This window comes from Camelus dromedarius, chromosome 31 (genome assembly GCF_036321535.1).
Source record: "Camelus dromedarius isolate mCamDro1 chromosome 31, mCamDro1.pat, whole genome shotgun sequence".
Classification (NCBI taxonomy): Eukaryota; Metazoa; Chordata; class Mammalia; order Artiodactyla; family Camelidae; genus Camelus; species Camelus dromedarius.
Genome location: NC_087466.1, coordinates 10,837,358 through 10,864,584, shown reverse-complemented (window position 1 = coordinate 10,864,584; position 27,227 = coordinate 10,837,358). Strand labels below are relative to the sequence as shown.

Sequence of the window (27,227 nt, the reverse complement as noted above, 5' to 3'; positions counted from 1 at the left end):
AAGTTTGTTTTCTATGTCTGTGAGTCTTGTCTCTGTTTCCTTACAAAAAAATCTCTTAACAGATATCTGCTACTGGTTGTTTCTCAGGCTGAACCCTGACGGACACAATAACCTAGAAAAATTCTTTTACAGATGCACCAGGAGATGTGTAAAAAGAAGCCAATGGTAGCAAAAACCTGGTAACAACCCACATATATCCGTCAACAGAAAAATGGATAGATAAACCTCGGTGCAATCATGCCATGAACTATTTATTACACAGCATGGAAAATACATGAACAGCAACCACACAGATGACAGGGATAAATCTCAGGAGCAGAATGGTGAAAGAAGGAGGCAAGTCACATAGGAATATACAAAATACTGTTTGATTTCTATAAAATTCAAAGACAGGCAAAGCAAAACAAGTCATTGCCTAGGAATTTTTATATAGTGGCAAAACTATATAAACATATATAATACATATTGTCATAACAGTTTTATACATTATACATTATATTTATTATATTATATGTAAAATATTATATTATAGAGAATACATGTGTACACTATGTGTGTGTGTGTGTGTATATATATATACATATATATATAAAACAAAGAAAGTTTTACACATATAGTGAAAGTGATTTACACAATCACCAGGTTGATGGCAATTTCAGGGACTCCTAAGATACTGATAGTTCTGTGTTTTTGGTTTTTTTGATAATTCTGTTTTTAAACCTTAAAGGCAAGGGGTGGGGGTATTTGCTTTTTCATTTTATTATTTTTAATTTGTAAAGGAAAAAAAAAGTTTTCTGCCATTCCAGTGTTACAAGGACCAAGCTATTAGCTACTGCAGTTGCCCACCTACAGTGCACCCTGAGGGAAATTCAGGATGTGGAAAAAACTGGGTGCAGCTTTCTGCATATGGCCCCTAGTTAGTAGAGATGTCTATCTAAGGAAGAATTTCAACGATCCCAGATTCTTATATTTTCCCATACATAGAAAAGGACTAAAATCAGTAACTTGAGATCTCTGGGATTTTTTTTTTTTTTTTTTTTTTTTTTTGCAATTAGCACTTAATCTTCACTGAGTTATATAGTTGCCTACTTATAGTATCCCCCCAACAAGACTCATATATATGCCGGCTCCTCCCTTACCTCTTGGGAGCAGTTCCTCAGAGCTCTCTCAGAGGCTCTCTCTCTGGCTATAGTTCCCAGTAAGTTCCTCCAATAAAACTCAACTCACAACTTTTACGTTGTGCATTTTTATTTCAGTCAACTAAATAATTTTGGCCCCATTTTGCAAGGATCATATAGTCCACAATAAAACATTTTTTAAAACTAAGCAAGCAAGGAAATAAGTTATAAGCCTCCGTCAGGAGATGAAGCAGAGCACATTCAGAATATCTGGGTGGAGACTAACCAGATGTTGTGATGGGAGAGAGTTCTATAGCACAAGGCTGGGGAGGGACCAGGAAGAAATCGACTCGACGAGCTGGGGTGGGCTGGCCTCATCCCTTCTTCCCTCAATTAGTTCGGAGTTCTTCTGACTTCTGTACACTGTACACTTCTGTCTACACTGCTTCCACAAGGCAGTGCCAGAACTCAGGTGAACATGTTCTAGAAAAGCAGATTTCACCTCTCTGAAGGAGGCAGAGCAGGAGGAGGAGGGAGGGGAGGAGAAGAAAGAACAACAGGGTATTAAATGGCTGCACAACAATATTTCATAGGAGATTCACAAACTATTTACTCAGTCCACTGTAGTTGGTGATTTAGGTGCAATTTTTGCCCAATCATGCAGGTGGCTGTAGTAAACATTCTTGGGCTTAGAACATGGTCCAAACGCTCTCCTCTTCAGAAGAGCTCCAGGAGCAACTAGTGACACAAAAGTCACATGTTTTCAAGGTTCTTAAGATTGACATTTATCAATTGCCAAGTCTTTCTAGAAGGATTTTTCTTAGGCAGACTCGCAGCAATGGCAGTGAAAACATTTCCTTACAGTTAGGACTGTCTATTGTTGGCTTTTGTGTGTGTGTGCCCATAATTTTTTTTTTAATTGAAGTATAGTCAGTTACAATGTGTCAATTTCTGGTTACAGCGTAATGTCCCAGTCGTACATATTTATACATATATTCATTTTCACATTCGTTTTCATTAAAGATGATTACAAGATATTGAATGTAGCTCCCTGTGCTATATAGAAAAATTTTGTTTTTTTATCTATTTTTATATATAGTAGTTAATATTTGCAATTCTCAAACTCCCAAACTTATCCCCCTGGTAACCATAAGATTGTTTACTCTGTCTGCGAGTCTTTTTCTGTTTTGTGGATGCGTTCATTATTGTCTTTTTTCTTTTTTTAGATTCCACAAATGAGTAATATCATACTGATGCAGGAAAAATGGATGTGGGGCATGAGAAGGGCCGTGTACCAGTCCTTGGTCGAGCCCCTGGGACGTGCCCCGCCAAGCATGGGTCCTTGGCTTCGCACAGGAAAGAATTCAAGAGTGAGCCACAATTGAGTAAAGGTAGATTTATTTAGAGAGATACATCGAAAGGCAAGAGAAAGGCCATGAGGTGTGGGGGTTGGGTGCTCAGATTAGAGTAAAAGTAGATACACACTCCATAGACAGAGTGCGGGCCTTCTCCAAAGGGGGACAGAGAAGGTGCGTTGCCAGTTTTTATGGACTCAGTGGGTTCATATGTTAATAAGTGGAAAGACCAGTTTAACTAGCCTGGGGAAGGGACTGGGATTCCCAGGAAGTTGGCCATTTCCCACTCTTTGACCTTTTGTGGCCAGCATTGGGACTGTCATGGCGCCTGTGGGCGTGTTATTCACCTTGTTAATATATTACAATGGATGTATAATGAAGCTCAAGATCTGCTAGAAGTCAAATCTCCCACCATCTTGAGCCTCAAGGCCTCCTGGGGGTTGAATCTTCCACCATTTTGATATTAATTGCTGTATCATCCCTTGAATGGCTGTGCCCTGCCCCCTTCCTTTCTCAATATGACATATTTCTTTCTCTTTCTGGCTTACTTCACTTAGAATGACGATCTCCAGGTCCACCCTTGTTGCTGCACATGACATTATTTTATTCTTTTTTATGGCTGAGTAGTATTCCATTATATAAATATACCAAAGCTTCTTTATCCAGTCATGTCAATGGACGTATATGTTGCTTCCAAGTCTTGGCTATTGTATATAGTGCTGCTATGAACATTGGGGTGCATGTATGGGACTGTCTGTTGGTTACCATGGGAGGTAATGAGCACCCTGCCCCTGGGGGGTTCAAGTAGGTGTGGGGTGTGACTGTTTGCCCAGGGCTGCTAGGATCAAGAAGGAACTTACATTGGGTTGCAGGTGAGACTCAGGTGTCCTTAAGGAATCTTCAAAGTCTCTGGGCCTCTTCCGCTAAGACTGAAAGTTCTAATTCTCATTCTCTTTCCTTTTTTAAGTTCCCCTTCAAGCCTACTACTTCTGCTCACACTTTCCCCAGATACTTGCACTGTTCCTGGAGCTGCCACTGTAGACAAAAAGAACAGACTTTCGCTCACCTTCCAGTTATGCAAAGGGTCAAGTCACAACCCACTGCAGTCTCTCACCAGCAGCTCACCCAAAGGAGAATTCAGGCAGCAGAAAAATAGGATGCAGCGTTCGCTATTTTGGATGCATGGTCCCCAGATAGTTAAGATGCAAATCTAAGGAAGAATTTCAATGACCTCAGATTCTTGCATTTTCTCATGCAAAGAGAAGCACTAAAATCATTAACTTGAGAGCTCCTTTTTTTTTTTTTTTTTTTTTTTTTTTTTTTTTTTTTTGTGATTAGCAGTAATCTTTTACCAAGATGTATGCTTGATAATCTGTACTCCTCCAGCCAAAAAATTCGTATATATACTGGGTCCTCCCCTACCTCTTTGGAGCAGTTCCTCAGAGCTCTGGAGGAACTGTCTCTGGGATTATAGTCTCAGTAAGTTACCCCAATAAAACCGAGACTCAATGGTTGTGCGTTTTTTTCAGGAGACACCACCCTGGCCCTAGGCCTTCCAAACAGAGGTGCTGAGTGTCAGGCAGATCTGGCCCATGGTGGTGAAGGGGACTCATTGGGGTCACACAGGTTTCAACTCAGCTTCTGTTTTAGCGGCGAAAGCAGAGCCGATAGGGTGATGACTGCGAGGAGAGTGGAGAGCAGGGAAGACCCTCAGGATCTCCCAGGAAGCCTGTGCCTTTAAGGGAAGGGGCGGGGTGAGGCTTTGGGGGGGCGTGGCCTAGGGGCAGGCCCGCGTAAGGGGCGTGGCCGGAGCCGGGCGCGCTGAGGCCAAGCCCGGGCCGAGCCCTGGGGCCAGACCCGGACGCTGCAGCGGGCGGCGTCCGGGACCGAGGGTCTGGCGGCGCGGTTGGGCGGACGGGGACTAGAAAGAAAGGCCGTGAATCCCGGCGGGGTGGAGGTGCGGAGTTTGCGGGTCCGAGGCCGGGCCTGAGGTAAGAGAGGAGCCTGCCCGCCTGCCTTGGCGCCGCTGGAGGACCAGACACCCGGAGTTCAACTTCTCAACATCCGTTGGGATTGGGAAACAGCACTTGGGCGTTCCCGTGGTCTCGCACCTGGAAAGTGCAGCCACAAAAGTGATGGCATCCCCGATTAACTGTCCCTGCCCCTTCCTTTCAGGTCTGCAGGTCCTCCGAGGGTCTAAACGCCTGGCCTCTGACGGGCGCACATGCAGCGCTCAATAAATGCTCTTTTGTGAATGAGTAGAAGAAATTGGCGGCCAGTAGAGCGGAGACATATGCTGCTCCTCAAATTGGGGACACCTGAGGCGAGAGCACTTATTGCCCTCTCTGCTCTGACGCGGCAGCATTTGTCTCATTTTACAGGTGATGAATCAGAAGCTAAGAGAGATAAAGTGACCTCTCCCCAAGGCCGCACAGCCTGTAAGTGACTGAGACGGAATTGCAAATCTGGAGTGTCCGGTTCCAAGTCAGTGCCAAGGGCAGTTAACAGAGAACAACGGGAGGGAAGAGCCTGTCAACAGGTGAGGAAAAAGTGCTGAGAAAAGCCCTCTGCTCCCTTTTCTTTCCCCGGAGCCGCTTCCTCCCCCTGCGGCCCTTTCCAGGAGGTTAAGCAAAGAATTACAGGGGAAAAAAAAAAAAAAAAGCTCTGTTTTCTGAGCTTTATTTTTCTTGGTAGCAAAATGAAACATGCTCATCGACAACATGGGGTGGAACCAAAAGAAGAAAATTAGTTTGCCAAGGACTTTTTTCTTTCTTTCCAGTATAATTTCTTTGGAGGAAAAATGAAGCTGGTTTTGCCCTGCGGTTAAGGGAAAGACAGAGGCTGAAATCCAGCCCAGCTCAGCTGCTAACAGAGTTCTGTGACTTTGAGCAATTGAAAAACAACCCCCCCACCCCCACCCCCGGGCCTTGACTTACCCGTCAGAGGAGTTCTTAGCCTGGGTTTCCATGGAAACACTAGAGGAAGAGCAGTCCCTCAGCTAGAAAAGTTTTCAGGCCCCTTCTGTCAGGTCCTGCAGTCTTTGGTGACACTGCCCCTCCTTCTCACCCCTACCCTGCAGGCTGTTGGAGGTGCCAGCTGTTTGAAACTGAAACACTGCAGAGGGGAAGCAGAGAGTGAGGGCCAGCCCCCTTGGGGGCTGATGGCCGGAGGACTGCTGAATCAGTACTGGGTGCTGAGTTTGCTCTATGTGCTGCTGATGGTCGAGACAGTGTCTGGGGCGAGGAGCCCAGCTACAGGGGCCTACATTAGCCCCCAGTTTCCAGCCTCAGGTGTGAACCTGATCCCCGTGGTAGATGTGAGTATCCTAGCAGGAAACTAGCATCAGGTGGAGGTATATTCATCCAATCAAATATTTATTGAGTGTCTACTATGTATCAGGCACTGAGGCACTGAGCTGAACCCTGGGATATGCCTGGGACCATATACTGTAGACAAAAATCTCTGCCCTCCTGGAGTGAACAGTCTCCTGGGAGGTTGGATAAAGACGTAAACATGTAAATTTCAGGTGGTAAGATGCTAAGTGCTTCTCAGATAATAGGATAAAGTGATACAGGAGAGTGGGGGCCATGAGGAAGAGGGAATATTCCCAGCTATTTCAGATTGGGTGATCACAGGTGGCTTCTGTGACAAAGTGAACTTTGAGCCAAGCTCTGGATGGAGAAAGGAAGCCACTTATACAGACATCTGGAGGAAGAGCATTCTGGGCAGAGAGAACAGCAAGTGCAAAGGCCCAGGGGCAGGAAATAAGCCTAATGTGTTTCTGGAGCAGTGAGGAGGCCAGAATGGCTGGAACAGGGTGAGTGAGAGGGAGAGTACAGAATAAGGATGGAGATGTAGTAGTGGTCAGATTACAAAAGGCCTTACCAGCTGAGTCTAGGAGGTGGGGCTTGTTTTATGACAGCGGGGAGCCAATGGAGGGTTTTAAGCAGAGGAATGTCAAAATCTGATTGATTTCTTCAAGGAATGTTTCCAGCTTCTTTGGGGGAGAATGGATAGAGAGGGATGAGGGTAGCAGCAGGGAGACTAGGGCGAGGGCTTCTGCAGCTCCCCAGGTCGGTGACGGTATTTGTGGGAGATAAGAAATGGTGGGATTTGGAGTCAGTGTTGGAGGCACAACAAGCAGGATACACTGATAGATTGGGTGGAGGAGTGTGGTGGTGGAAGAGAGGAATCAAGGATGGCTCCCGATTTCTGGCCTTAGCGTCGAGGGGATGGGAGTGCCATTGAATGCAAAGAGGGAGATGCAATGGGGATACTTGGGGAGGGGCAAGAAATCTTCCTCCCCAGCCAGGGATGGTCTGGGCCATTGAGACAGGATACAGGGAACTTGCATCATTCCACTCTGATATCTGTAAGGGGAGGAGAGGTCACAGTGGATCCCGAGTCAAAGGCTGAAGGCGGGAGACAGCTCAAGATGACCCCTGGAGTCCCCATCAGCTGCAGGGGGCTGGCGTTCGCACCTTGTATTTTCTTCAGGTGGGAGACAGAGTAACAAACTCCTCTCCACCTAAACCGACAGCTAAGCGTGTTTAGCACGCCTACACCAACTTTATGGGGCTGCAAATGCCTTCAAGCCGATTGTTTAATGCAGGCAAATAGGTAATTATGTCCATTTTACAGATGGGAAAGTGATTTTGCGGTTACTGTGGTTATAAAGTTGACTGCTGCCTCTTGGAGGCAGGAAAACTGGGGTTATTTGTGGCTTGTGTCAGACAATCTTTCTGAGTTATTGAGCACTTAGGCCGGCACTGTGCCTCGCGCACCAAACCCTGCCGCAAACCCCCGCGATGAGCATGATTATGTCCATGCTGTAGATGAGGATGCTGAGGTTCAGAGAGGGGAAGGTGGCCCCGAGGGAAGTAGCAGAGGCAGGCTGTGAACTCGGGGCTGCCTCATGCTGAATCCGTACCCTTCGCCTCTAGCTCACCGTCTCCCAGGACTGACACAGGCAGCTGCCCTCCTAGAAGCCCTGCTGGCCTCTGGCTGGCCATTGTTCTGGGAGCCTGCAGGCTGGGAAAGGCCACCCACTCCTCACCTAGGTCCTTTTGAGGTCAATCAACAAATATTTATGGAGTACTTATTATGTGCCAGGAACTGTGCCACATGCTGGGAGTACCGCAGGGAGCTGATAAGCTCAGTCCCTGCCCTCATGGAACTTACTTATACTCTAGTCAGGGACACGGAGAAGAAACAAGTCAACAGGTTAATCCACAGGATGATTTCACGCAGTGATGGGAAAAAAAAAAAAAGCCAGGATGGGGATGTGATGGAGTGAGATGGGGAGGGGTGCTGCTTTGTCTCGGGCTGTCAGGGAAGGCAAAGATCTGGGGGAACAGCAGGTGCAAAGGCCCTGAAGCAAGAGCAGGATGACGTTTCACAAACAAACTTTGAGAGGCCAGAGTGGCTGGAACAGTGAGCTGGGGGTGAGATATGACAGGGGAGGAGACAGGAGAGGTAATAGGGGCAGGTTGCATGGGGTTGTGGGACCACCGTGCGGACTTTCCCTGTACTCAGGGGTAAGATGGGAACCATGGCAGGATTTAGTGCACAGGAGGGACAAGATCTGATTTCAGTTTTTACAAGGATCCCACTGGCTGCTGTGGGAGAATCAACTATAGGGGCAGAGACAGGGAGCAGGCTGGCAAAGTCATCCAGGTGAGACAGTGGTAGCGGCTTTGGGAAGGGGTCCAAGTTAAGATTTTGGGGGAAGTAGTAAGAACTGGTTCTGCTGGACCACTCAGTGCCCAGTACCCTCAGCCCAGGCTGGTCCAAGTGTGACCTCAGAGGACCAGGGACAAGTCTGACATCAGACCACCAGGGCCCAGTGTTTCCAGGACATTCCTTTTGGGAAAAAGGAGAGTCTGGGGAAAAACTCTCCTCTTAGAACAGATCTGACAGAGGCTGGACATTTAGGACTGACCCTTGGAGGACTGAAGGGGCCAAGCTAAGTGCAGGGAGCACTTTCTCTTTAGTCTCTGCCTCCCCCTCTGGAAAAAGGAGTAATCAAAGCTCATTTTACTGAGCAGTGATTATGTACCAGGCGCATGGATTCCAAGCACATGGATTAATTCATTTAATCCTTCATTTCAAGGGTTGGCAAACTTCAGCCCACAGCTCAAGTTGGGTCCACTGCTGGGTTTTATATAGCCTGGGAGCTGAGAATGGTTTTTGTATTTTCAACTGGTTGAAAAAAACTTTTTTAGAAGAACACTATTTCCTGACATATGAATACTATGTGAAATTCAAACTTTAGTGTCCCTGTGTACAGTTTGATCAGAATTCAATCATATCTGTTTATTAATTATTGTGGATGGTGCTTTTGCAAGACAGAGTCAAATGATTTCCATAGGGACCATCTGGCCCGCAGAGGGCAAAATATTTGGCCTTTTACAGATTTTGCCGACTATAAAATGAGGCAGGAACTAGGGCACAGAGGGGTGAAGTGAGTTGTCCAAAGTCACACAGCAATGAGTGGGGAAGCAGGATTTGAACCCAGGCCACGTGGTTCCAGAGCCCTGTCCTCATAACCACGGCACCATCCAGCAGTGAGCACGTGGCATGAGGCTGAGGGGCCTCTGGGAAATGCCAGTCTTCGTTTTCTGCTCCTGGGTTGGTGTCCTGGTGGAAGACTTGGAAAAGTCTTTCCACTCCTTGGAAAACTTGCTCTGTGGGGGTCCCGCTGCAGGATTGGGAGTGTAGGAGGTGGTGGAGGTGCAGCTCGGGGTCACATCTACAGCGCCTCTTTTTCAGGCTGATGGAATGAGGTTAAGAACATCAGAAGTCTTTGAAAGCATTACAATGTCTCCATTTAAACTGACTCTAGAGTGTATCAGTTTCCTATTGCTGTTGTAACAAATGACCGCAAAGGACTTAGTGGCTTAAAACAACCTACATATGAGGGTGGGAGGGTATAAATTTGGGAGTTTGAGATTTACAAAAATTAGCCACTATATATAAGAATAGATTTTAAAAAAAAAACAAACCCATGCACTTGTTATCTTAAAGTTCTGGAGGTCAGAAACCCAAAATGGGTTTCACTGGACTAAATTCAAAATGTTAGTGGGACAGTCTTCCTTCTAGAGGCACTAGAGAAGACCCATTTCTTTGCCTTTTTCAGTTTCTAGAAGTTTCCTGCATTCCTTGGCTTGTGGCCCCTTCCTTCATCTTCAAAGCTACCAGCACAGCATCTTTCTCTCTCAGTCTAACCTCTGCTTCCATCTCATTTCTTTTCGTGACTGACCCTCCCACCTCCCTCTTATAAAGACCCTTGTGATTATGTTTAAAGGCCCTACAAATAATTCAGGACAATCCCCGCATCTCAAGATCCTGAATCTAATCACCTCTGCAAAGTCCCTTTTGCCGTGTAAGGTCACACATTCACAGGCTGTGGGGAGTAGGACATCTTTGGGGACCACTTTTCAGCCAGGGAGGATGAACCAGGAGCTTGTGACTCTCCATTGTCCCTCCCAGCCCCCTCACTCCCTAAGCCACCCCCGTCCTGCCTGTGCACCTGCACAAGGAGGAGCCTTTGGCCTCGAATAACGACGCTTGGAGAGGACATCTGGATCATGAAAACCTGAGCTTTTCTTGATGGATCACAACTAACAAAATGGAAATGATTTCCAGTTGTTCCCTTGATATCACGTTTGGCTTCTTATTTGGCTTCTGAATGGAGCCAGCGTGGAGGTTGATGGGCTGCATTCTGATCTTTGGTAATAAAGGGAGTGTGGAGGGGCACTTAACAAAGCATGTGTGGCACCAAGATGCCAGTGGCCAGAGTGGGTTTGATGAAGACCGCTCTGTAGGGGGGGAAATAAGGCCCAGACACCTGAGGGGCTTGCTGAAGGTCACCCAGCCGAAGGTCACCCAGCCGGCCCCAGCCGGGTCTCAGCCCCAGGGCTGCTCTTCCTCTCTGCTGCCCCTGTCTTCCACACCACGCTTACTGGTGTAGGATTGAAAACTGATGGCCCAGGGTATTGTCTAGCTGCAATGGTTTTGTTTGAGTTTTTTTATTTGCAGCATGGGGGGTGTTGTCTTTCATTTTACAACTTGAATGCCTTTCAGCAGGGCACGCGCCCTCCAGCTCCGCACCATTCCCTGCAGCCCCTGTGGTTTTCCGCGATTATGCAATCTGCCTGGCCCCCAAGGCATTGCATTTGCGATTCTTTCCTGTCCAGCCTGACCCTTGAAACTTTTCCCACAGCGGGGAAAATGTTTGGCCTTTTTTGGGTTTCCTGGGCATCCTTAGTGACTCAGGGAAGAGGATGAGAAGGGAATGAGGCTGAAAAGTCACCCAGCCCTGACTCAGAGCAGTGCTACTTTAACTATACCAAGAGTTGGGTTGGCCAGCTTGTGGTGGGTGGAGGGGGGTAGGAATGCGATTCTGGAGGCCAGGTTTGGGGAACCCACCTTGCTGACTCACTCTGCTATCAGCTGGGCTGGGAGTGTCTCCCTGCATCTTCCCTGGCGTGCCCTGAGGACAGGGAGGACGGAGGGCAAGAGGTGGGGAAGAAGGCGGACAGAGGCTGCCCCCATCCAGTTGGGCTGTTTCCCCAGGAGTTTCAGCTAATAATGTTCAGGTAGAGCTGAGTTTGAAACCAGCTAGCAGTGGTGGGCTGTGTGCCTTGGGGCAAGTCCCTTTGCCTCTCTGTGCCCAGTTTTCTCATCTGGGAAGTGGAAACAATTGTGCCAACCTCCTAGGTCTGTTACAAAGACTAAGTTGGGGCCCAGCACAGTGTGTGGCAAATGACTTTGGTGGGAGAGGCAGACATTAATTAAACAAGCCTGTGATCCTACAAATAATTGGGAATGTCATAACACAAGAAGTGCTTTGAAGAACACCCAGGGTCCTCACCGACACTTGTCATTTGCTAGTTTTGTTTGGTTTGTTGATGTAGTAGCCGCCCTAATGGGCGTGAAGTGGTACTGACAAAGCTTTTGAACAAAAAGTTTGAGAAGCAGACCATCTAGGCATTGCCTAAGCAAATGCACAACCTGCCAGACAGCTGATATCCATTAAGAACTTCTACAAGTCAAGAAGCAGCCAACATTCCAATAGAAAACACTGGCAATTTAAAGAAGGAGTACAAATGGCCATTAACACAGGAAGGAGCACTTCATGTGTCATCAGAGACTGGCAATTTAACTACAGGAGGTTCCCACCATGCTGGCTGGAACCAGATTTGTAGCAGCCAGTGTGGATGCAGGGTGGGTGGAAGTACAGAGGTATAAATACCCCAGCTCCCTTGCCCTTGGGGTTACCAGCCCAAGGTGGAAACTGTCTCCGTCCAGCCTTCACTGGTTGCTTCCCTGTTCCACTTACCCATCTCGGCTCTTGTATGCCATACCTCCCAGCTCTGCTGCTTATTTAGAAATCCTTGTCTCTGGGTTGTTTTTGGAGGAACTCAGTCTAGGATACTTCTAACTCAGCACTTTCACTTCTAGAATATTCTAACATGTACTCAGAGAGTCATATGCAAGGAAGTTCCCTGTTGGTAATATTGGAAAAATAGACACACCCAACTGCCCACCAGCAGGGAAATGTCATCTCCACTGTATCATCCGTGGTATGAAACCCCATGCTGCTGTTAAAAAGATTCTACAGAGAGGTGGGGGGACCGGGGACAAGGCGTAGTGATGGTTAAGGACAGGGATTCCAGAACCTCAAACCACCTGGGTTCCAACTCTTGACTCTACCACTGAGTAGACCCTGGAGTGTTGCCTTAATCTTCTTATCTGTGTAATGGGCATGATTAATAGTCCCTTCCTTAGAAGATCATTGTGCAGATTAACTGCAATACATTTTAAGCTCCTCAGCCCTGTCCCTGACATATAGAAATCACTAAAAATGTTTAGACTTTTATCATCCTCTTCATCATTATGTGTATCAATATATTAATATATGGCACATATATGAAGTGGTAAAAGTAAGATACAGAAATAAGAGCTTTAAGATGGACCCATTTCAATAAAACAAAACAAACTATGTATAATCGGATGTATATACCAGCATCATTGGACTGAGAATTGTCTGTGAGGGTACGCTTCAAACTAATCATGGTAGGACCTCTGGGGAGAGGTGGGATTGTGGAGGGCAAGGATGAGAAGGAGGAATTTAGAAATCTTAAATATTATTTGTTTTTGTTTTGTTTTCAATATATGCGTTCATGAATTACTTGTGTTAATTTCAAACACAAGTTTATTTTCAAAAATTCAAGCGTGCGATTGGTACCTGGAGGGCGTGGGAGGCTTAGAGAACGGGCCGAAGGGAGTTATCTTCAGCTGCTTAGATAGGGCTGGTCCAGTCACCCACGGGGTGTCAGCCCCTCATGTCCTCCCTCCCCTCCCGCAGTGTCGAGAGGTGTGTGGCCTGAATGCCTCTGACCGCTGTGGCTTCATCCGGACCAACCCTGACTGCCGCAGCGACGGGGGCTACCTGGACTACCTCGAGGGCATCTTCTGCCACTTCCCACCCAGCCTCCTGCCTCTGGCCATCACCCTCTACGTGAGGCCCTGCCCAGGGGAGCTGGGGGGTGGGAGCTGGTGGCTCTGGCTGGACTTAACACTCCCTTCCCTCTCCGGCCCCCCATGCAGGCTTTCTGGCTGCTTTACCTGTTCCTGATTCTGGGAGTCACTGCAGCGAAGTTGTGAGTTTGGCCTTGGGCTCACGTCCAGCTTATAGATGGGAAAATGGAGTCCCGGGAGGTTGACATTGGGATGACCCTGGGTTTAGGGGGAAGGATGAGGGCAGGGACCACTCACTGTGGATGCTCTGACTGTTCACTTTTTCTCCATAGCTTCTGCCCTAACTTGTCAGCCATTTCCACCACACTCAAGCTTTCCCACAATGTGGCAGTATCCTTTGGTCCAGGTCCTGTACCCAGGAGGGAGGGAGGGAGGGAGGGCGGTTAGGACAGGTGGCTGGGAGACAGGTGGCAGCTCACGGCCAGGAAAGGCCCGGGCCCCTGCACTGACGCCCCTTGACACGCTCCCCCCCCATGGCGTCACCTTCCTGGCCTTTGGGAACGGCGCACCGGATATCTTCAGCGCCATGGTGGCCTTCTCTGACCCGCGGACAGCCGGCCTGGCCCTTGGGGCACTGTTTGGTACGAGCGGCCCCGGCTGGTGGGGGTGGGGCCGCAGGAGGGGGCACAGGGTAGACCAAGCTTGGCATCTTCTCCTTCAGGCGCTGGTGTGCTGGTCACCACTGTGGTGGCCGGTGGCATCGCCATCCTGCGCCCCTTCACAGTGGCCTCGAGGCCCTTCCTCAGAGACATCATCTTCTACATGGTGGCTGTGTTCCTGACCTTCACCGCACTCTACCGTGGCAAGGTCACGCTGGCCTGGGCCTTGGGTGAGCAGCCATGGGGCCAGGGCCGGGTCATCTCGGGGCTGATGGGTGGGTGGGAGGCTCAGGGACTGGAGGGAGTGGTCAGCAGAGTGCTGTTATTCCCCCATGTGGTGGAAACCCTACCTATCAAGGTGGCTTGAGCAAAAAAGAGGGCAGATCACCGAAGGGGGTTGGCTATAGTCAGGGCAATGCTCTGAATTTTCACAATTTAAAATTTTAATAAGCAGTACAGCTGGGATGCTGACTGTGGCCATCAGGGTCCTGGCAGCATGTCCATTCCAGCCAGATGGTTCAAATGACATGGATGGAGGGACAGTTTACAGATGGTTAGGAAAACCAGCAAGGGATGCTGAGAGGCAGAGACACCCAGGGACCAGCCACAGCAGGAGCCCTTGAAGGCAGGAACTGGGGTCACCGGAGCCTGGTGAGGGCTGGAGGCCCGGTCCAGGGGCCACTCGACGTGAGTGACAGTTATGGAGGGTCACAGGCCCTGCCACAGGCACCACAGCAGGGAGGGAGCAGGGACGAAGTGGCCCAGACCCTTTCCTGCTGCCTTCTGATTTGCCGTCCATTGGCAAACCCAGTGCCACCAGGGCCCAGGGGATGCAGAGTGCAGGGCTCAGCCTTGTAAGAATCCGACCCTTAGCGCTTGAATTGGGTCCTAGAGGCCACTGTCTGTGCCAGGCATTACACCGATGATTGCCGGATTGATGGAGGGAAGGGAAAATGGGCCACGAGGGCAGGAGAGGGGGTGTTTACCTACTGGAGCCAGCTGGGCTGACAAAGTCCGTGCCACCAGGCGCCAGCAACAGAACAGGCAGCTCTTGTTGTCTGGGTCCTGCGGCCAGGATGCCACTTGGTGACAGCCTGTGCCCTGGTCTGCAGGTTACCTGGGCTTCTACGTGTTCTATGTGGTCACCGTGGTTCTCTGCACCTGGATCTACCAGTGGCAGCAGAGGAGATCCTTGGTCTACTCCATGCCTGCGACTCCAGGTAAGGCCTGAATCGAGCTGCCAGTGGGAGCCAAGGAGCCTGGTGCTGCCATGCCCCTTCTGGCTTTCTCTGAGCCTTTGTGTGTGCTGTCCCCTCTCCCCCGTGCGCTTTTCTTCTGAAAAACTTAAGGACTCAGCCTGGAGGGAGCACCATGGAGACCCCCAGGTGTCCCTTGCAGGTTTGCAGGGCTTCCAGACTCACCCCAGCACAGACTTAATCTCTCCATTCTGTTATTAATTTGCTTATATTTCTGTCTATTGAACTGTGAGCTTCCGAAAGGCCGGACTTTGTCTCATTTCATACGTGTCAGTGACTCCACCTACAGGAAGTCTGCCGTGATTTTCCCTCTTCTTCCCTCTTTATCAACTGAGCCTTCAGAGTTCAGCACCTATTACCCTGTGCTGTCTTCTAAACCCATCATAGCCCATTAGGCTGGAATGGAAGGGGGGAAATGAGGCCCAGAGAGGGACCCAAAGTCACACAGAGGCAGAATCAGGGTTAGCACTGACTCCTCGCTTGAGGAAGGCTGTTTTCCTTTTAGGAAGCCCTTCTTTTGAGGACTCAGGCCTCTAAATCATTCCAGAGGACTCCTGAGAAAAGTTTCAGACTGGAACAGAAAAATCTGATGGGTTCCAAATTCTGAAAATTTTCAAAATTGAAGTCAGTAAATGTTTGAGTTACATCTTCACATATCCTTATTAAATTTAGCATCATAGCTGCATCGTTGCATTTGAAAATGTTTTATGAGTTAGACTTCCTCACTCTTTAAGAATTCTTGAGCGTGCAGGGTGATTATTGAGAAACCCAGAATACCAAGGGGCTGGACACTTACACCCTGGAAACTGTCCTGTCCCAGAGGTGCCCTGCCCTGGGACGGTGGTGGGGAGGGCCTGGGCTCCCCACCTGGCTTGTGGGAAACGCCCCTCTCTCCTACAGAGATGCTCTCAGACTCTGAGGAGGATCCGGTGTCGTCTCATACCAGCAGCTATGACTACAGTGAGTCCAGTGCCCTGTGCCCAGCTGGGGTGGGGAGGTGGGGAGAGGGGCGTCCTCCAGGTCCCAGGAATGAGGCTACGAAGCAGCCTTACCTCTCCCTGTGTCTCATCTGAGCTCTGGGCCAGGTTCGCCTGCCCCCGCCGCCAGACACTGGGCTTTTCCTTCTTCCCAAGGGCTGGGAGGACTGGTGGGAGGGAGGGGAGAGGGATTTCTGGAGACTGAGCCAGCCACGGACGCCTGCCCCTCCCTCCCTGGGCCCCCAGGTGAAGAGTACCGGCTGCTGCTTGATCACGAGACCACGGCTCAGATCCTGCTGCGGGCCCTCAACCCCCTGGATTCCAGGACGTGGAGGAACAAGTCAGTGTACTGGAGGGCCCTCAAGGTGTTCAAGGTAAGGGGGGTACCCTGGAGCCAGGCTCCGGCTTCATGAGAGCCCAGGACAGGGGCCCTTCAACCTTCTCCAGAGCAAGGAGGGGGCGCTGAGGCCTTGATGGGGCAATAGATGAGCTGAGACTTCATGGGGAAACTGAGTCATGGAGTTTGGCTGGGGTTCTGCCCCCCATGAAGGAAGGAGAGCATCTTCCTAGGAACAGAGAGGCAGAGGGGAGAGGCAGGGGCCCCTCCTGATGGGGTAAGGGTGGGAACTAGGGCAGAGGTCAGTAGGAGTAGGTCATAGTGAGTCCAAATGAGGCCAACATTGAGTTTTTTTCACAAGCACATTTTACGCCTCTGTTCACATCATATTCACCAATAGCCCGTTGGCCAAAGCAAGTGACATAGCCAAGTTCAACATCAGTGCGGCTGGGAAATCTATTCTGCAGACTCTAGTCATTTGACAAGGTGTGGGGGTGTTTTATTCTGTTACAGGATGGGATTGAGGAGTTGGGAACAGTATCCAGCCTGCCCCAGTGGCTGTGATGACTTAATGAACTAATAGATGTGAAGGGCTGGCTCTGGTGCTTAGCATATAGTAAGCACTCCATAAGTGTTACTGCTAATTTACTTACTGGCTAAAAACACCAGGTGTGGGGCCAGTTAGAGCTGGCCCTGTATCCTGGCTTCATATACCCTCCTGTGTGACTTTAGAGAAGTTCCTCAACCTCTCTGAGCCTCAGTTTCTTCATCTAGAAGGTAGGAAAAATGTAGTTCCCATTCACAGCGTTGTCAGGATCACAGTGAGGTGCTGGGTAGCACTTGGTTTGTGGCAACGTGTTACAGCAGCGACAGGAGACTGATACGGGCTGAGGGGTCTGCACACGGTAGGTGCTTTAGTGGCAACAGCCTTGTTCTTGAGTAACGAAGCTCATCATGGGGCCAGCTGAGCACAGGCCTTCCTGGCGAGCCCCCCCTGCCTTCCCACGCTTGACAGCTGCCCGTGGAGTTCCTGCTGCTCCTCACTGTCCCCGTCGTGGACCCTGACAAGGATGATGGGAACTGGAAACGGCCCCTCAATTGCCTGCACTTGGTCATCAGCCCTCTGTTCCTGGTCCTGACCCTGCAGTCAGGGGCCTGTGAGTATCCCCTCCCCCAGGGCAGCCCACCTCCCTCCTCCCCACGTTCCCGACTTTTCTTCTCAGCCACACCAGCCAGCGGGCCAATCCTGGACATACAGCTGGCGTTTAATACACACTTGTGCCATGAGGGACACTGGCCTCCTGCAGTCAGTGGGTCCAGGCCTGCTGGCTCCAGATGGAAGCTGTGCACTGGTGGCCCTTGGACCAAGTCCAGCCCTCTGGCTTGTTTGCCTGTCTTACAAAATTGACAGATTTCACATCAAAATCCAGGGTTGGGCTTCTCAAGAAGACCTGGGCCACATTCCTGAAGGCAGAATTGGGGAGCAGAGATGAGGCAGCCCCTGCCCCTCCCCTACCAAGTGCAGGTGCCCACTGGCTACTTCCTCCCTGGCCCCTCCATTCCCTGTTGGGTGACCTAGGTGGGTTGCTTCACTCATCTGTGTGACCTGTCTGGTCCCCTCTGATGTTTGAGCTCTTCCCCGTCTGCCCCAGGCTTTCCTGTTCTGACCTGCTCTAGCTAAAGCAGTACCCAGCCTTATCAGGTGTCTTCTAACTCCCACTACTCAGGTTCTTCCTGTTGTCTGACTTTAGTATCTCATGCTGTCCACTCCTTTGTCATCTGGGCTCCTGCTGCTCAACCCAGGGGTATCACTTGGAGGTGGAGGTAGGGCTCTGATGGCAAATGCATGGCTGGGTGTGGCTTTTTTGCTAAAAGAGTGTCAGGATGAAAATGCTGCCAAATCCTCTGTGTTTCTCCTCCAATTTATCACAGGTACCAAGGGAAGGAGAGTCTATCAGGGAACAGTGTGACCCCAGAGCTGGGAAGGGTGCCCCCAGGGGTACCAGCCATCTGGTTCGTTATGGCCCTCTGTTCTCTATTGAGCTGGAAAGCCCTGCCCCTCCAGCCTGGGAAGGGGGTTCACAATCCTTTTGGCTTCTTAAAAGAGGGGTTCCCAATCATTAGTTATTCAGGAACTATTTTGATATTTTTTCCCACTCATTGCTGTTATATTTTTCTTAAATCAGCGCTCTTTTCTTTTTTAAACTTAAATTTATTGACAAGGAATCTGTTATCACTTGCATGGGTAGGAAACTGACATCACTTCCAATACGTTTACTGTATTTAAATTTGTTACAGTGAGAGAATTGCAGAAGGAATCCATTTCTTGAGCCGCGAGTCTATGGTACTTAGTGTTTTGTCCACCTGCCCCAACACCATCTAGTGGTAGCAGGTCCATGCTGGGGAAAGACTGGCTCAGGCTAATGCATTTGTGACCCACTTCTGGGCTGAGCCCTGGCTAGAGAGACAGAGCTTCAAGCGCTGCCTTGAAGCTCATCTGGACCGAAGCATCGTGATTGATTAGTGATGTCTGCCATGGGCATGGGAAAGGATAGCGGTGGTGAGTAGTCTTAGCCATTGTCATCCTAGTTCCACAACAAAAGGCTGGAGAGTCTATTTTTCATGTATCTATCTTTTCTTTCTGATGTGAGTAGCTTGAGGGCAGGGGCTGAGTCTTTAATTTCCCTGTCCCCCTGAAGTGCCTAGGACAGGGCTGGGCACTTAGGAGATACCTATCTTATATTCCAAACAATTGTGTTTTATTTGTGGGTTTTATCCATGGGTCTCCCCTCCACACCCCCTCAATCATCTTGGGAGGCTTCCTGGAGGAGGTGCCAAGCGGACGCTGTGGAGAGTACCAGCTCCCTTTCTTGTCCCCCTGCAGATGGCGTCTACGAGATAGGTGGCCTCTTTCCTGTCTGGGCCGTGGTGGTGATTGCGGGCACAGCCTTGGCTGCAGTGACCTTTTTTGCCACATCCAACAGCGAGCCCCCCAGACTTCACTGGGTAAGAAACCCAAGCTCTCCGAGCTGGGAGAGGGGACACAGAGGTCTCCCGGGCAGATGTCCTAGGACAGTTTGGCCGCTAATCACTGTCCATGATGGCAGATCCTTAAAGCTACTTCTAAGGGGTTTTGTGCCTGTTCGAGGTCCTCTTTTTTGTTAACTGCTTTATTTTATTGAGCTGTAATTCACACACCATACAAGGCACCCGTTTGAAGTGTACAATTTAATAGTTTTATTATAGTCACAGTGTTGTGCAACCATTACCACAATTTTAGAACATTCATCACCCTAAAAAGAAACCCTGTACCTATGAGCAGTCACTGCCCCAACCTCCCCCACCATCCCCTGGCCACCACCAGCATGCTTTCTGTCTCTCTAGACTTTCCAGTCCTGTTTATGTCACATAAATGGAATCGTACAATACGTGGTCTTTGGCGACTGCCCTCTTTCACTTAGCAAGAGGTTTTCGAGGTTTATCCATGTTGTAGGCTGTGTCAGTAATTCATTCCTTTTTATGGCTGAATACTATTCAATTGTGCAAATACAGCATATTTTGTTTCTCCCATTCATCCATTGATGGACACTTGGGTTGTTTCCACTTTTTAGATATTATGAATAATGCTGCCATGCCATTCGTTTCAATTTTTTTTTAATGTAGAAAGAATTCTTTCATTTCTCTTGGGTGTATTCCTAGGAGGGGAACTGTGAAGTCAAATGTTTAACTGGATATTTACCTTTTTAAAGACCCACCAGACTCCTTTCCCGTGTCTTCACCAGGAAGAATGTTCACATTCCAGTGATGGGATTGGCTGGTCTTTGGGGGTACCTTTTTCCATTCTTTCCACTCTGCAGGATGCTAAGGAATCTTAAGGCAGTTTGTCAAGAGACTTTTTCTTTAAAAGCTTACTTAAATGTTTCATTTTTTATACTCATGATCGATTTTAAAAATTATAGTTTTCATTTTCAGAAACTCCAAATGAATATATGAGCTCCCCCCAAAATTGAATTTTCAGCCAATGGATTACTTAGAGAAATGGTTTTAGCCAGTGTTTCTTAATAGTCTTGGAAGCACTGACACGTGCTCCAACACGGATGCACCTTGAAAACATGATGCTGAGTGAAAGAGGCCAGTCACAAAGGACCACATATTGCATGAGGCTTTTTATGTAACATATCTAGAATAGTTGAACTCACAGAGACAGAAAGTAGACCAGTGGTTGCCAGCGGCTGGGAGGAAGATTGAGTGGGCTGGGAGGTGACTGCTGGAGTTTCTTTTGGTGTGGGGGGGTGGCATTTGGGCCATAGACTGCTGAAAGCTATGATGAACCCCTTCTTGACAAAATAGTAATAGTGAGCTAACATTTTACTGAGCACTTACTATACGCCAGGATCTAATTGCTTTGCATCTGTTAACTCTGTATGCTCATGACCACCTCATGATGTAGGCACTGTTATCATCCCTCTTTATAGCTGAGGAACTGAGTCCATGTCCCTGTTGGGGACCAGCCTTGGTCCCATCAGCACACTGTTCCCTCCCCAGCTCTTTGCTTTCCTGGGCTTCCTGACCAGCGCCCTGTGGATCAACGCAGCCGCCACAGAGGTGGTGAACATCTTACGGTCCCTGGGTGTGGTCTTCCGGCTCAGCAACACTGTCCTGGGGCTCACGCTGATGGCCTGGGGGAACAGCATTGGAGGTGACTCGGGTCGGGTGGGCCTCTGGGATGGGCTCAGCCACATCGTCACTGCTCTGTGCTCCCCCAGCCAGAACTGCACGTGGGCAGGGGTGTCCAGGGCGTCTGCCTTCAGCAGGTGCTCAGTGCCCACTGTCATTTTGGAGTGACCATCACTGGACATCGGGTGGGATGACCTGGACTGCACCTGAGCTGGGAGACTGTAGAAGCCCCCAGCGTCTCCCCCACTCTCTGATGCACAGACACTCAGTGGCCCCCCAGAGTTCAGGCAGGACGTGGAGGTCATTGCAGCCAACCAGGCTGAATGTATTCATGGGTGTGTGACTTGGGTAGGCACTCACACATACATGCATATATCGTTCTCTATTTACAGCTGCCAGGTAGGGTTGGTCAGGCTGTACACTGCACAAGAGCATCCAGATAAGGGGTCAGGGGGCCCAAACTCTAACTCTCCTTCTCCTCACCTTTTTGGGCACCTTTTCCTAATTTGCACAGAGGTACCAAGTGTGCTAGCAGCAGACGAGGCTTGGGTGAAAAATTGGTGGCAGCATGTCACATCCACTAAGTTGCCGCTGGTGGGAAAGCATCAGGTAAAAGGAATTAAGGAGGGAGTTGTGTCTTACGGGACACTGACCTCCCATAACACCCCAGCCTGCCAGTGCCAGACCCAGGTGGACATTCAACAGTGATTGTTGACTGAATGATTGTGGGTAGGAATGAAGGAGCGAATGACCAAGGAGGGCCAGGGGAAGCCTCTCACCGCTCAAAGCCTTCTCTTGTTTCCACGCAGACGCCTTCTCAGACTTCACGCTGGCCCGCCAGGGCTACCCGCGGATGGCGTTCTCTGCCTGTTTCGGTGGCATCATCTTCAGTATCCTTCCTGGGGCGGCCCTTCCCTTGGTGCTGGGAGCTACGGGTGTGCTCCCTGCCCCGCCCTTGGGATTGGCTTTCACTGGAACACCTGGGGCAGGTGATGCGGCTGCTGGAGCCTCAGTTTCCTCATCTATAAATTGGGGATATTGAGAAGACTGAGCTTGTAAGTTATTGTCAGGATTGAATGAGGTGACAGAGTGCTTGGCCCCTGGCAAACAGCAGTGGATGGCAGATCAATTAGTATTGTTAGGGCAGAGGTGTTATTAGTGGCTGCCCACGTGCTAAGTTTATGGAAGACCCTTCCCTCTTGCTTATAGGTGTCAAGGTCTGTAGATGGCAGGGGTTGGCTCACTTCTTCTTAAAGGGCCAGAGCACAAAAGGGCCATAGGGTCTCTTTTGCAGCTCTTCAACTCTGCTGTAGTGTGAAAACAGGCGCAGGCAATACATAAATGAATGGGCGTGTTCCAATAAAACTTTATTTATAAAAGCAGGCAGTGGGCCGGATTGATGGGCAGGCTGTCATTTAGCACCCCCTGCTCGATGTAGAAAAGACAGGTTCCGGGAGCCCCGGGGATGTGAAAAAACAGGGCTTCAAGTCCAGACGGTTGCGGGTTCCAGTTCCAGCGCTGTCCCGTGCCCGCTGTGTGACCTCGGGGCTTTGCACTCACCTTACTCAGTGTGCTCCTCTGCACGTTAAAAATGGGTCAGCTTGAGGACTGATGGGGAAAGCAGCCAGGATAGTGCCCCGCCCGTGGCAGATACGCATCAAGCGGTGGGTATCACTGGTTGTGAAATAGAGGAAGATTATCTGAAGGCGCTTACAGTGCAGCCCTCCCCAAGTGTCACAACGGAAGGACCATGGGGTGAGCTGCCGTGCAGACCACTAGCTTGCACAACACGGTCCGAATTGATGGGGACTGTGCAGGCGTGCCTCCTGCTGTTTGTCACTTCCAGGCACCCATGTGACCGGCTTCTGGCTTTGGGGCTGTGACCTCTCCTGACCCCTTAGGTTGGGGTGGGAATGGAGCAGCCCTGACTGGAGCAGTGTCCCCTGAACAACCCCAGAGGTGACTCCGTCATCCCCAATGGGCCACCGGCAGTCACTTCACCTCACCTCGCCTCCATTTCTCCATCTTTGGAGGGCTTGCCAGGTACTGAGTGTTTCTGTCACCTCATGCGGTCCTTACAGGAGGGGCGCAAAATGTCCACTGGACGCTGTCTTTCTTAGAGGCACTAAAACTGGAGAGGGTCTCCTCAGATAGGGTTTTTGTGGGGAGTGGGTGGGAGTGCACGTGGACATCATAAGGAAGGCAACGGGCTCTGTGGTTGGGGACATGGGCATGTGTTCTGGCAACCTTCCTGAGCTGGGCTGCAGACATCCTGGTGGGAGTGGGGCTGGGCTGCCTGCTCCAGATCTCCAGGGGCCACGCGGAGGTGAAGGTGAGTGAGCAGATGCTTCTGCAAGGGGCTCTCCTCCCCCTCCTCCTCCCCCTCCTCCTCCTCCTCTCGTCCTCTTCACATCTCAGTAGATTACACTTCCCTGGGGAGAAGACATGTCTGAATTTGTGACAAGTCTGATTTGTCACAAATTAAAGTATTTTGCTTGTAGGATTAGAAAAATGTATTCCTTGCAAGGTCACAGAGTCATGATGTAGCTTCAGGGGAAGGAGCAGGGAGACCCTGGATTGGGGTCCCAGTTCCATCCCTGAAGCCTCTTGCTGTATGACTTTAAGTGAATTAGGACTCTGAGGATCTCTGAGCCTCAGTTTCATAACCTGTGAAATGGGGTTGATGCCCCCCCACCCCCCCAAGCTTCCTGGATAAGCATGCATGAGGTAAGAGCTAGGCTGAACATCTTACACCAGTGCTGCCTGGAGGGGACAGGCGGGGTGAGAGAGAATGTGGGCGACAGCCCAAGAAGAGGGGAGCTCAATAGATTTGAAGAAGGTTCTGAGACACACTGAGTGGCAGAGGTTCGCAGGTTCAGGGGCATCCAGGAATTTCATGGGGGCACAGGGGCATCCCAGAGGGGTGAGGGCTGGAGATCTGCAGTTTTAAATATGCTCCCTGGGGACTTGATGAAGGTTAAGACACTTGAGAAGAGCTTTTCTAACAAGGCCGAAAACTCAAACACTCCATGAGGCCAGCCAGGTAGCTAAACCGGCGTGGTCGACTCAGGTAGGCCTCGTGTGGCCAGATAGTCCAGCTTTTCGAGAGAAGAAATCAAGATTCCTAGGTGAACTTTTTTCCTTTGGAAATACTGCACAGGGCAAACAGCTGCCCATGCAAGGCAGATTTGACCCATGGGTCCTGAGTTTGCATTTGCCAAGGACTTGGATTCGGAGGCCAAGCCAGGGAAAGATGAAGGGGGGAGGGGTGGGGGGTGGAGATGTGGCCCAGGGGATGGTTTTAAGGCTCCAACTGTGAAAAGCACTTGGAATGTGCTGCTGAATGTTGGCGTCATTAATGTGAACAAAGTCGCCCCCCTCTTTCTCCAAGAAGGGGCTGGTTCTTGAATAGACTCTCGTGGCTAACTTGTAATTAACTAGCAGCCAGGCCGGCCTTTCACAGTGGCCATGCCCCTAAGCAAATAGCTACTTAAGAGCTTGAAAAGTTTGCTTTTCTGAAGGGTAAACACCCTCTGTCTGCAAATTGTGTTTATACTTTTCATGGGTTTAATAGGTTCCTTTCATTCTCGACTCTCAGGCAGTTCCAGATAATGAGGCTTTAGGGTTGGCCCCCTGAGGACCCTATTTCTTTTCTCTGGCTCCTTAGGAATTGTGTGCGGGTGCGTGCGCACGTATGTGTGTGTGTGTGTGTGTGTGTCTCTGCATTCCACTGCCTTTGTGCTGAGTTTAGGAAATACTGCTGCTATTAATTGCGTAAGACATGAGGCATCATGAGAAGTCGTCCTAGACGGATGTCCGTGGTGTGCTGTTGGCTGAAAAACAGTTTGCTCTTAAACACGTATCTCCCGTACGATCTCATTTCTGGTTTAAGAATGGATGGACTTTGGATTGGGGCTCTGTTACACACTATAGTTGACCCTTGAAAAATGTGGGAGTTCGCAGTGCTGACTCCCCTGTGCAGTTGCAAACCTGCCTGCTGCTGTCTGCCTCAAAAGCAAAGGAATTGATAAATGACTCACCCAGGGGCAGAACACTGAAATAGTTGAATCATGATTCAACCCTAGCTCTTTTTTTTTTTTACTTTATTATTATATTTTGGGGGGCAGTAATTAGGTTTATTTTTAGAGGAGGTACTAGGAATTGAACCCAGAACCTCATGCATGCTAAGCATGCGCTCTACCACTTGAGCTATATACCCCATTCCGTAAACCCCTAACACTTCTGATTCCACATATTGTGACCTGTAATCAAACACAAACATTTCCCCCACGCTTAAAGACCTGTGAAATGAAAATACAGGTACTCCAGTTGTTGAAAAAAATCTGCGTATAAGTGGACCCATGCAGTTCAAACTGGTGTTGTTCAAGGGTCCACTGTACCCGGTTTCCTCGGCTGTGGATGGGTAATGACTGTAATGGTCCCCTTCCAGGATGGGGAGATAAAAGGCTATGGTGTATGGAACACACCTAGCATGGTACCTAGAGTTACGTCATCCAAATATGTTAGATGCAAAGTCTGGAAGGGAGGGACATGGGAGGGGATAATTTCACTTCCTTTTGTTCTTCTGTGTTGCTGGAGAATTTTTCAATGACTGTATGTAATACACATATATATATAAATTTTTTTAACATCTAAGTATTTATTTGGGGGTACTCACAAAGTCCCCTTTTTATTATGTCCAAAACAAAATAGTGATCGGACTAGTAAATCTCAGGGGACTTAGGGAAGAAGTCTTTGTTTTAGTGGAAATCCACGATGTGGAACTATTGGGAAAAAGGCAAAGTAAAAGCGAGAGCTAAAAATAGGACGTGAAAAAAACCAAGATGGCAGGACATGTGGTGCATCTGGGTTGGACAGAGAAGAGCATGAACGTGACCGTGAGCTTGGAGACGGTCTCAAAACAGTTCCTCCATCTATATGTGTATTAGCTTCCTAGGGTTGCCCTGACAAATTACTAAGTACTAGCTGGCTTTAAAGATGGAACTTCAAGGTGGGGTTTCCCATCCCACAGGGCAGGCCAAAAGTCCCTCCCTGGCCCCCCACAAGGAGCCCTCAAGCATCACCTTGACTGTTGCCTACAGTGACCCGGCCTCTCTCCCCGTGTCTCCTCCCCTGCCCGCAGCTGGAGCCGGATGGCCTGTTGGTGTGGGTCTTGGCCGGCACCCTGGGCCTCAGCCTCGTCTGTTCCCTGGTCTCGGTCCCACTGCAGTGCTTCCAGCTGAACAAAGTCTACGGCTGCTGCCTGCTCCTCTTCTACCTGACTTTCCTCGTGGTGGCCCTGCTCACAGAATTTGGAGTGATTCACTTGAAAAGTGTGTGAATGAAGCCGTGTCTGGGTCCGCCTGGTGGTCGGGAGGCGTCACTGCAGGCGGTGAGACGGAGGATGGAAGACGGCCTGCCTTCTGTTCCCGTGTGCATGGCGGGGACGGGAGGTGGGCTCTGCGGGGCTGTGCCCTCTGCCAAAGTGTCCCTGTCACTGCTGTGTAGAGCGAGGAGGACTCAACCTCATTTCTGGGACTGTGGAGACTGGGTTTCCTTGTGACAGTTCCAGACAGAAGGTAGAAGGCTTCCTTGCATTATCTCCAGAGCTTCTTCAAAGTTGGGGTCTGGGGTTAGGGGATGCTTGTCTGGGTGCCTTCCGGGCTGGTGTTGGAAGACCCCAAAGTGTTCAGGGCTGGAGGCCCCGGCCTCTCCCCGTAGTCGCCCCCTGCTGCCTTCCTGCGTCTTCTCAGGGCTCAAAGGGCTGCCAAACCCGAGTTTAAGGAGTCAGGGCAACTTGGACCCAACAGACAGAGCACCAGGTACGCTGTGGGCCTCGGGCCAATGCGGGCTGAGTTCTAGAGCTGCGCCATCCGACAGAAATAGAATGTGAGACACCCAGTTTTGAATATTCTAGCTGCTATATTACTAAAGCCAGAAGAAAAAGGTAAAATGCACGATAATATATATTGTTCCAGCAGCACTGGCCCGTTGGTGGCTGACATATTGGATGGCCCAGCGCAAGACGCTGCCCCTAGGACCGTCTGTGGGCTTCAGAGGTTCCCCGGCTGCAAAACAGGAGGCAGTTTGACTGTGCCCTGTGCCTACCTCACGGGGAGCCCTGGCTGGGGTCCCAGTGCCTGCAAGCCCCCGGGAGGGTGATAAGGGCTCCCTAGCGCCATCCTGCTGTCAGCCAGTGACCTGCCCTTTCACTAAGCAGCTCTCCCATTTGCTCGATGCCTTATGCCGGCAGTAAAGGGATTTAACTGTCTTTTTTTTTTTCCAATGAAAAAATTATTAAATATTTCAAGTGTACGGAAAATAACACCCAACTGTTAATTGGTTCTTCTTAATCTGGGCCAG

General features: G+C 49.7%; 1 protein-coding gene and 1 long non-coding RNA gene across 2 annotated transcripts; one reads left to right on the top strand and one right to left on the bottom strand.

Annotated features, from left to right (window-relative positions):
• Window positions 1-204: 204 nt before the first annotated feature.
• LOC105104931 (uncharacterized) lies at window positions 205-5,574 on the bottom strand. Its single transcript, XR_838615.3, has 3 exons — window positions 5,410-5,574; window positions 3,540-3,683; window positions 205-1,624 (listed from the first exon to the last, which is right to left on the bottom strand). It is a non-coding gene; the product is annotated as an uncharacterized LOC105104931 (long non-coding RNA).
• Window positions 5,575-5,611: 37 nt separating this feature from the next.
• On the top strand, window positions 5,612-27,189 carry SLC8B1 (solute carrier family 8 member B1). The gene is made up of 15 exons (XM_064481163.1): window positions 5,612-5,789; window positions 12,846-12,998; window positions 13,088-13,140; window positions 13,291-13,349; window positions 13,495-13,599; window positions 13,680-13,847; window positions 14,730-14,837; window positions 15,774-15,833; window positions 16,097-16,224; window positions 17,203-17,344; window positions 19,072-19,193; window positions 20,733-20,886; window positions 21,674-21,754; window positions 23,132-23,196; window positions 26,008-27,189. The coding sequence occupies exons 1-15, from the start codon at window positions 5,634-5,636 to the stop codon at window positions 26,203-26,205; spliced, it is 1,752 nt and encodes a 583-aa protein (XP_064337233.1). The 5' UTR covers window positions 5,612-5,633; the 3' UTR covers window positions 26,206-27,189.
• The last annotated feature ends 38 nt before the right edge of the window (window positions 27,190-27,227 follow it).

Bases quoted from the DNA above. Each gene is read 5' to 3' on its own strand.
- SLC8B1 (XM_064481163.1), top strand. From the start codon at position 5,634: ATGGCCGGAGGACTGCTGAATCAGTACTGGGTGCTGAGTTTGCTCTAT. The intron at 14,838-15,773 runs GTAAGGCCTGAA...TCTCTCCTACAG, and splicing joins CTCCATGCCTGCGACTCCAG to AGATGCTCTCAGACTCTGAG. The intron at 20,887-21,673 runs GTGACTCGGGTC...GTTTCCACGCAG, and splicing joins CTGGGGGAACAGCATTGGAG to ACGCCTTCTCAGACTTCACG.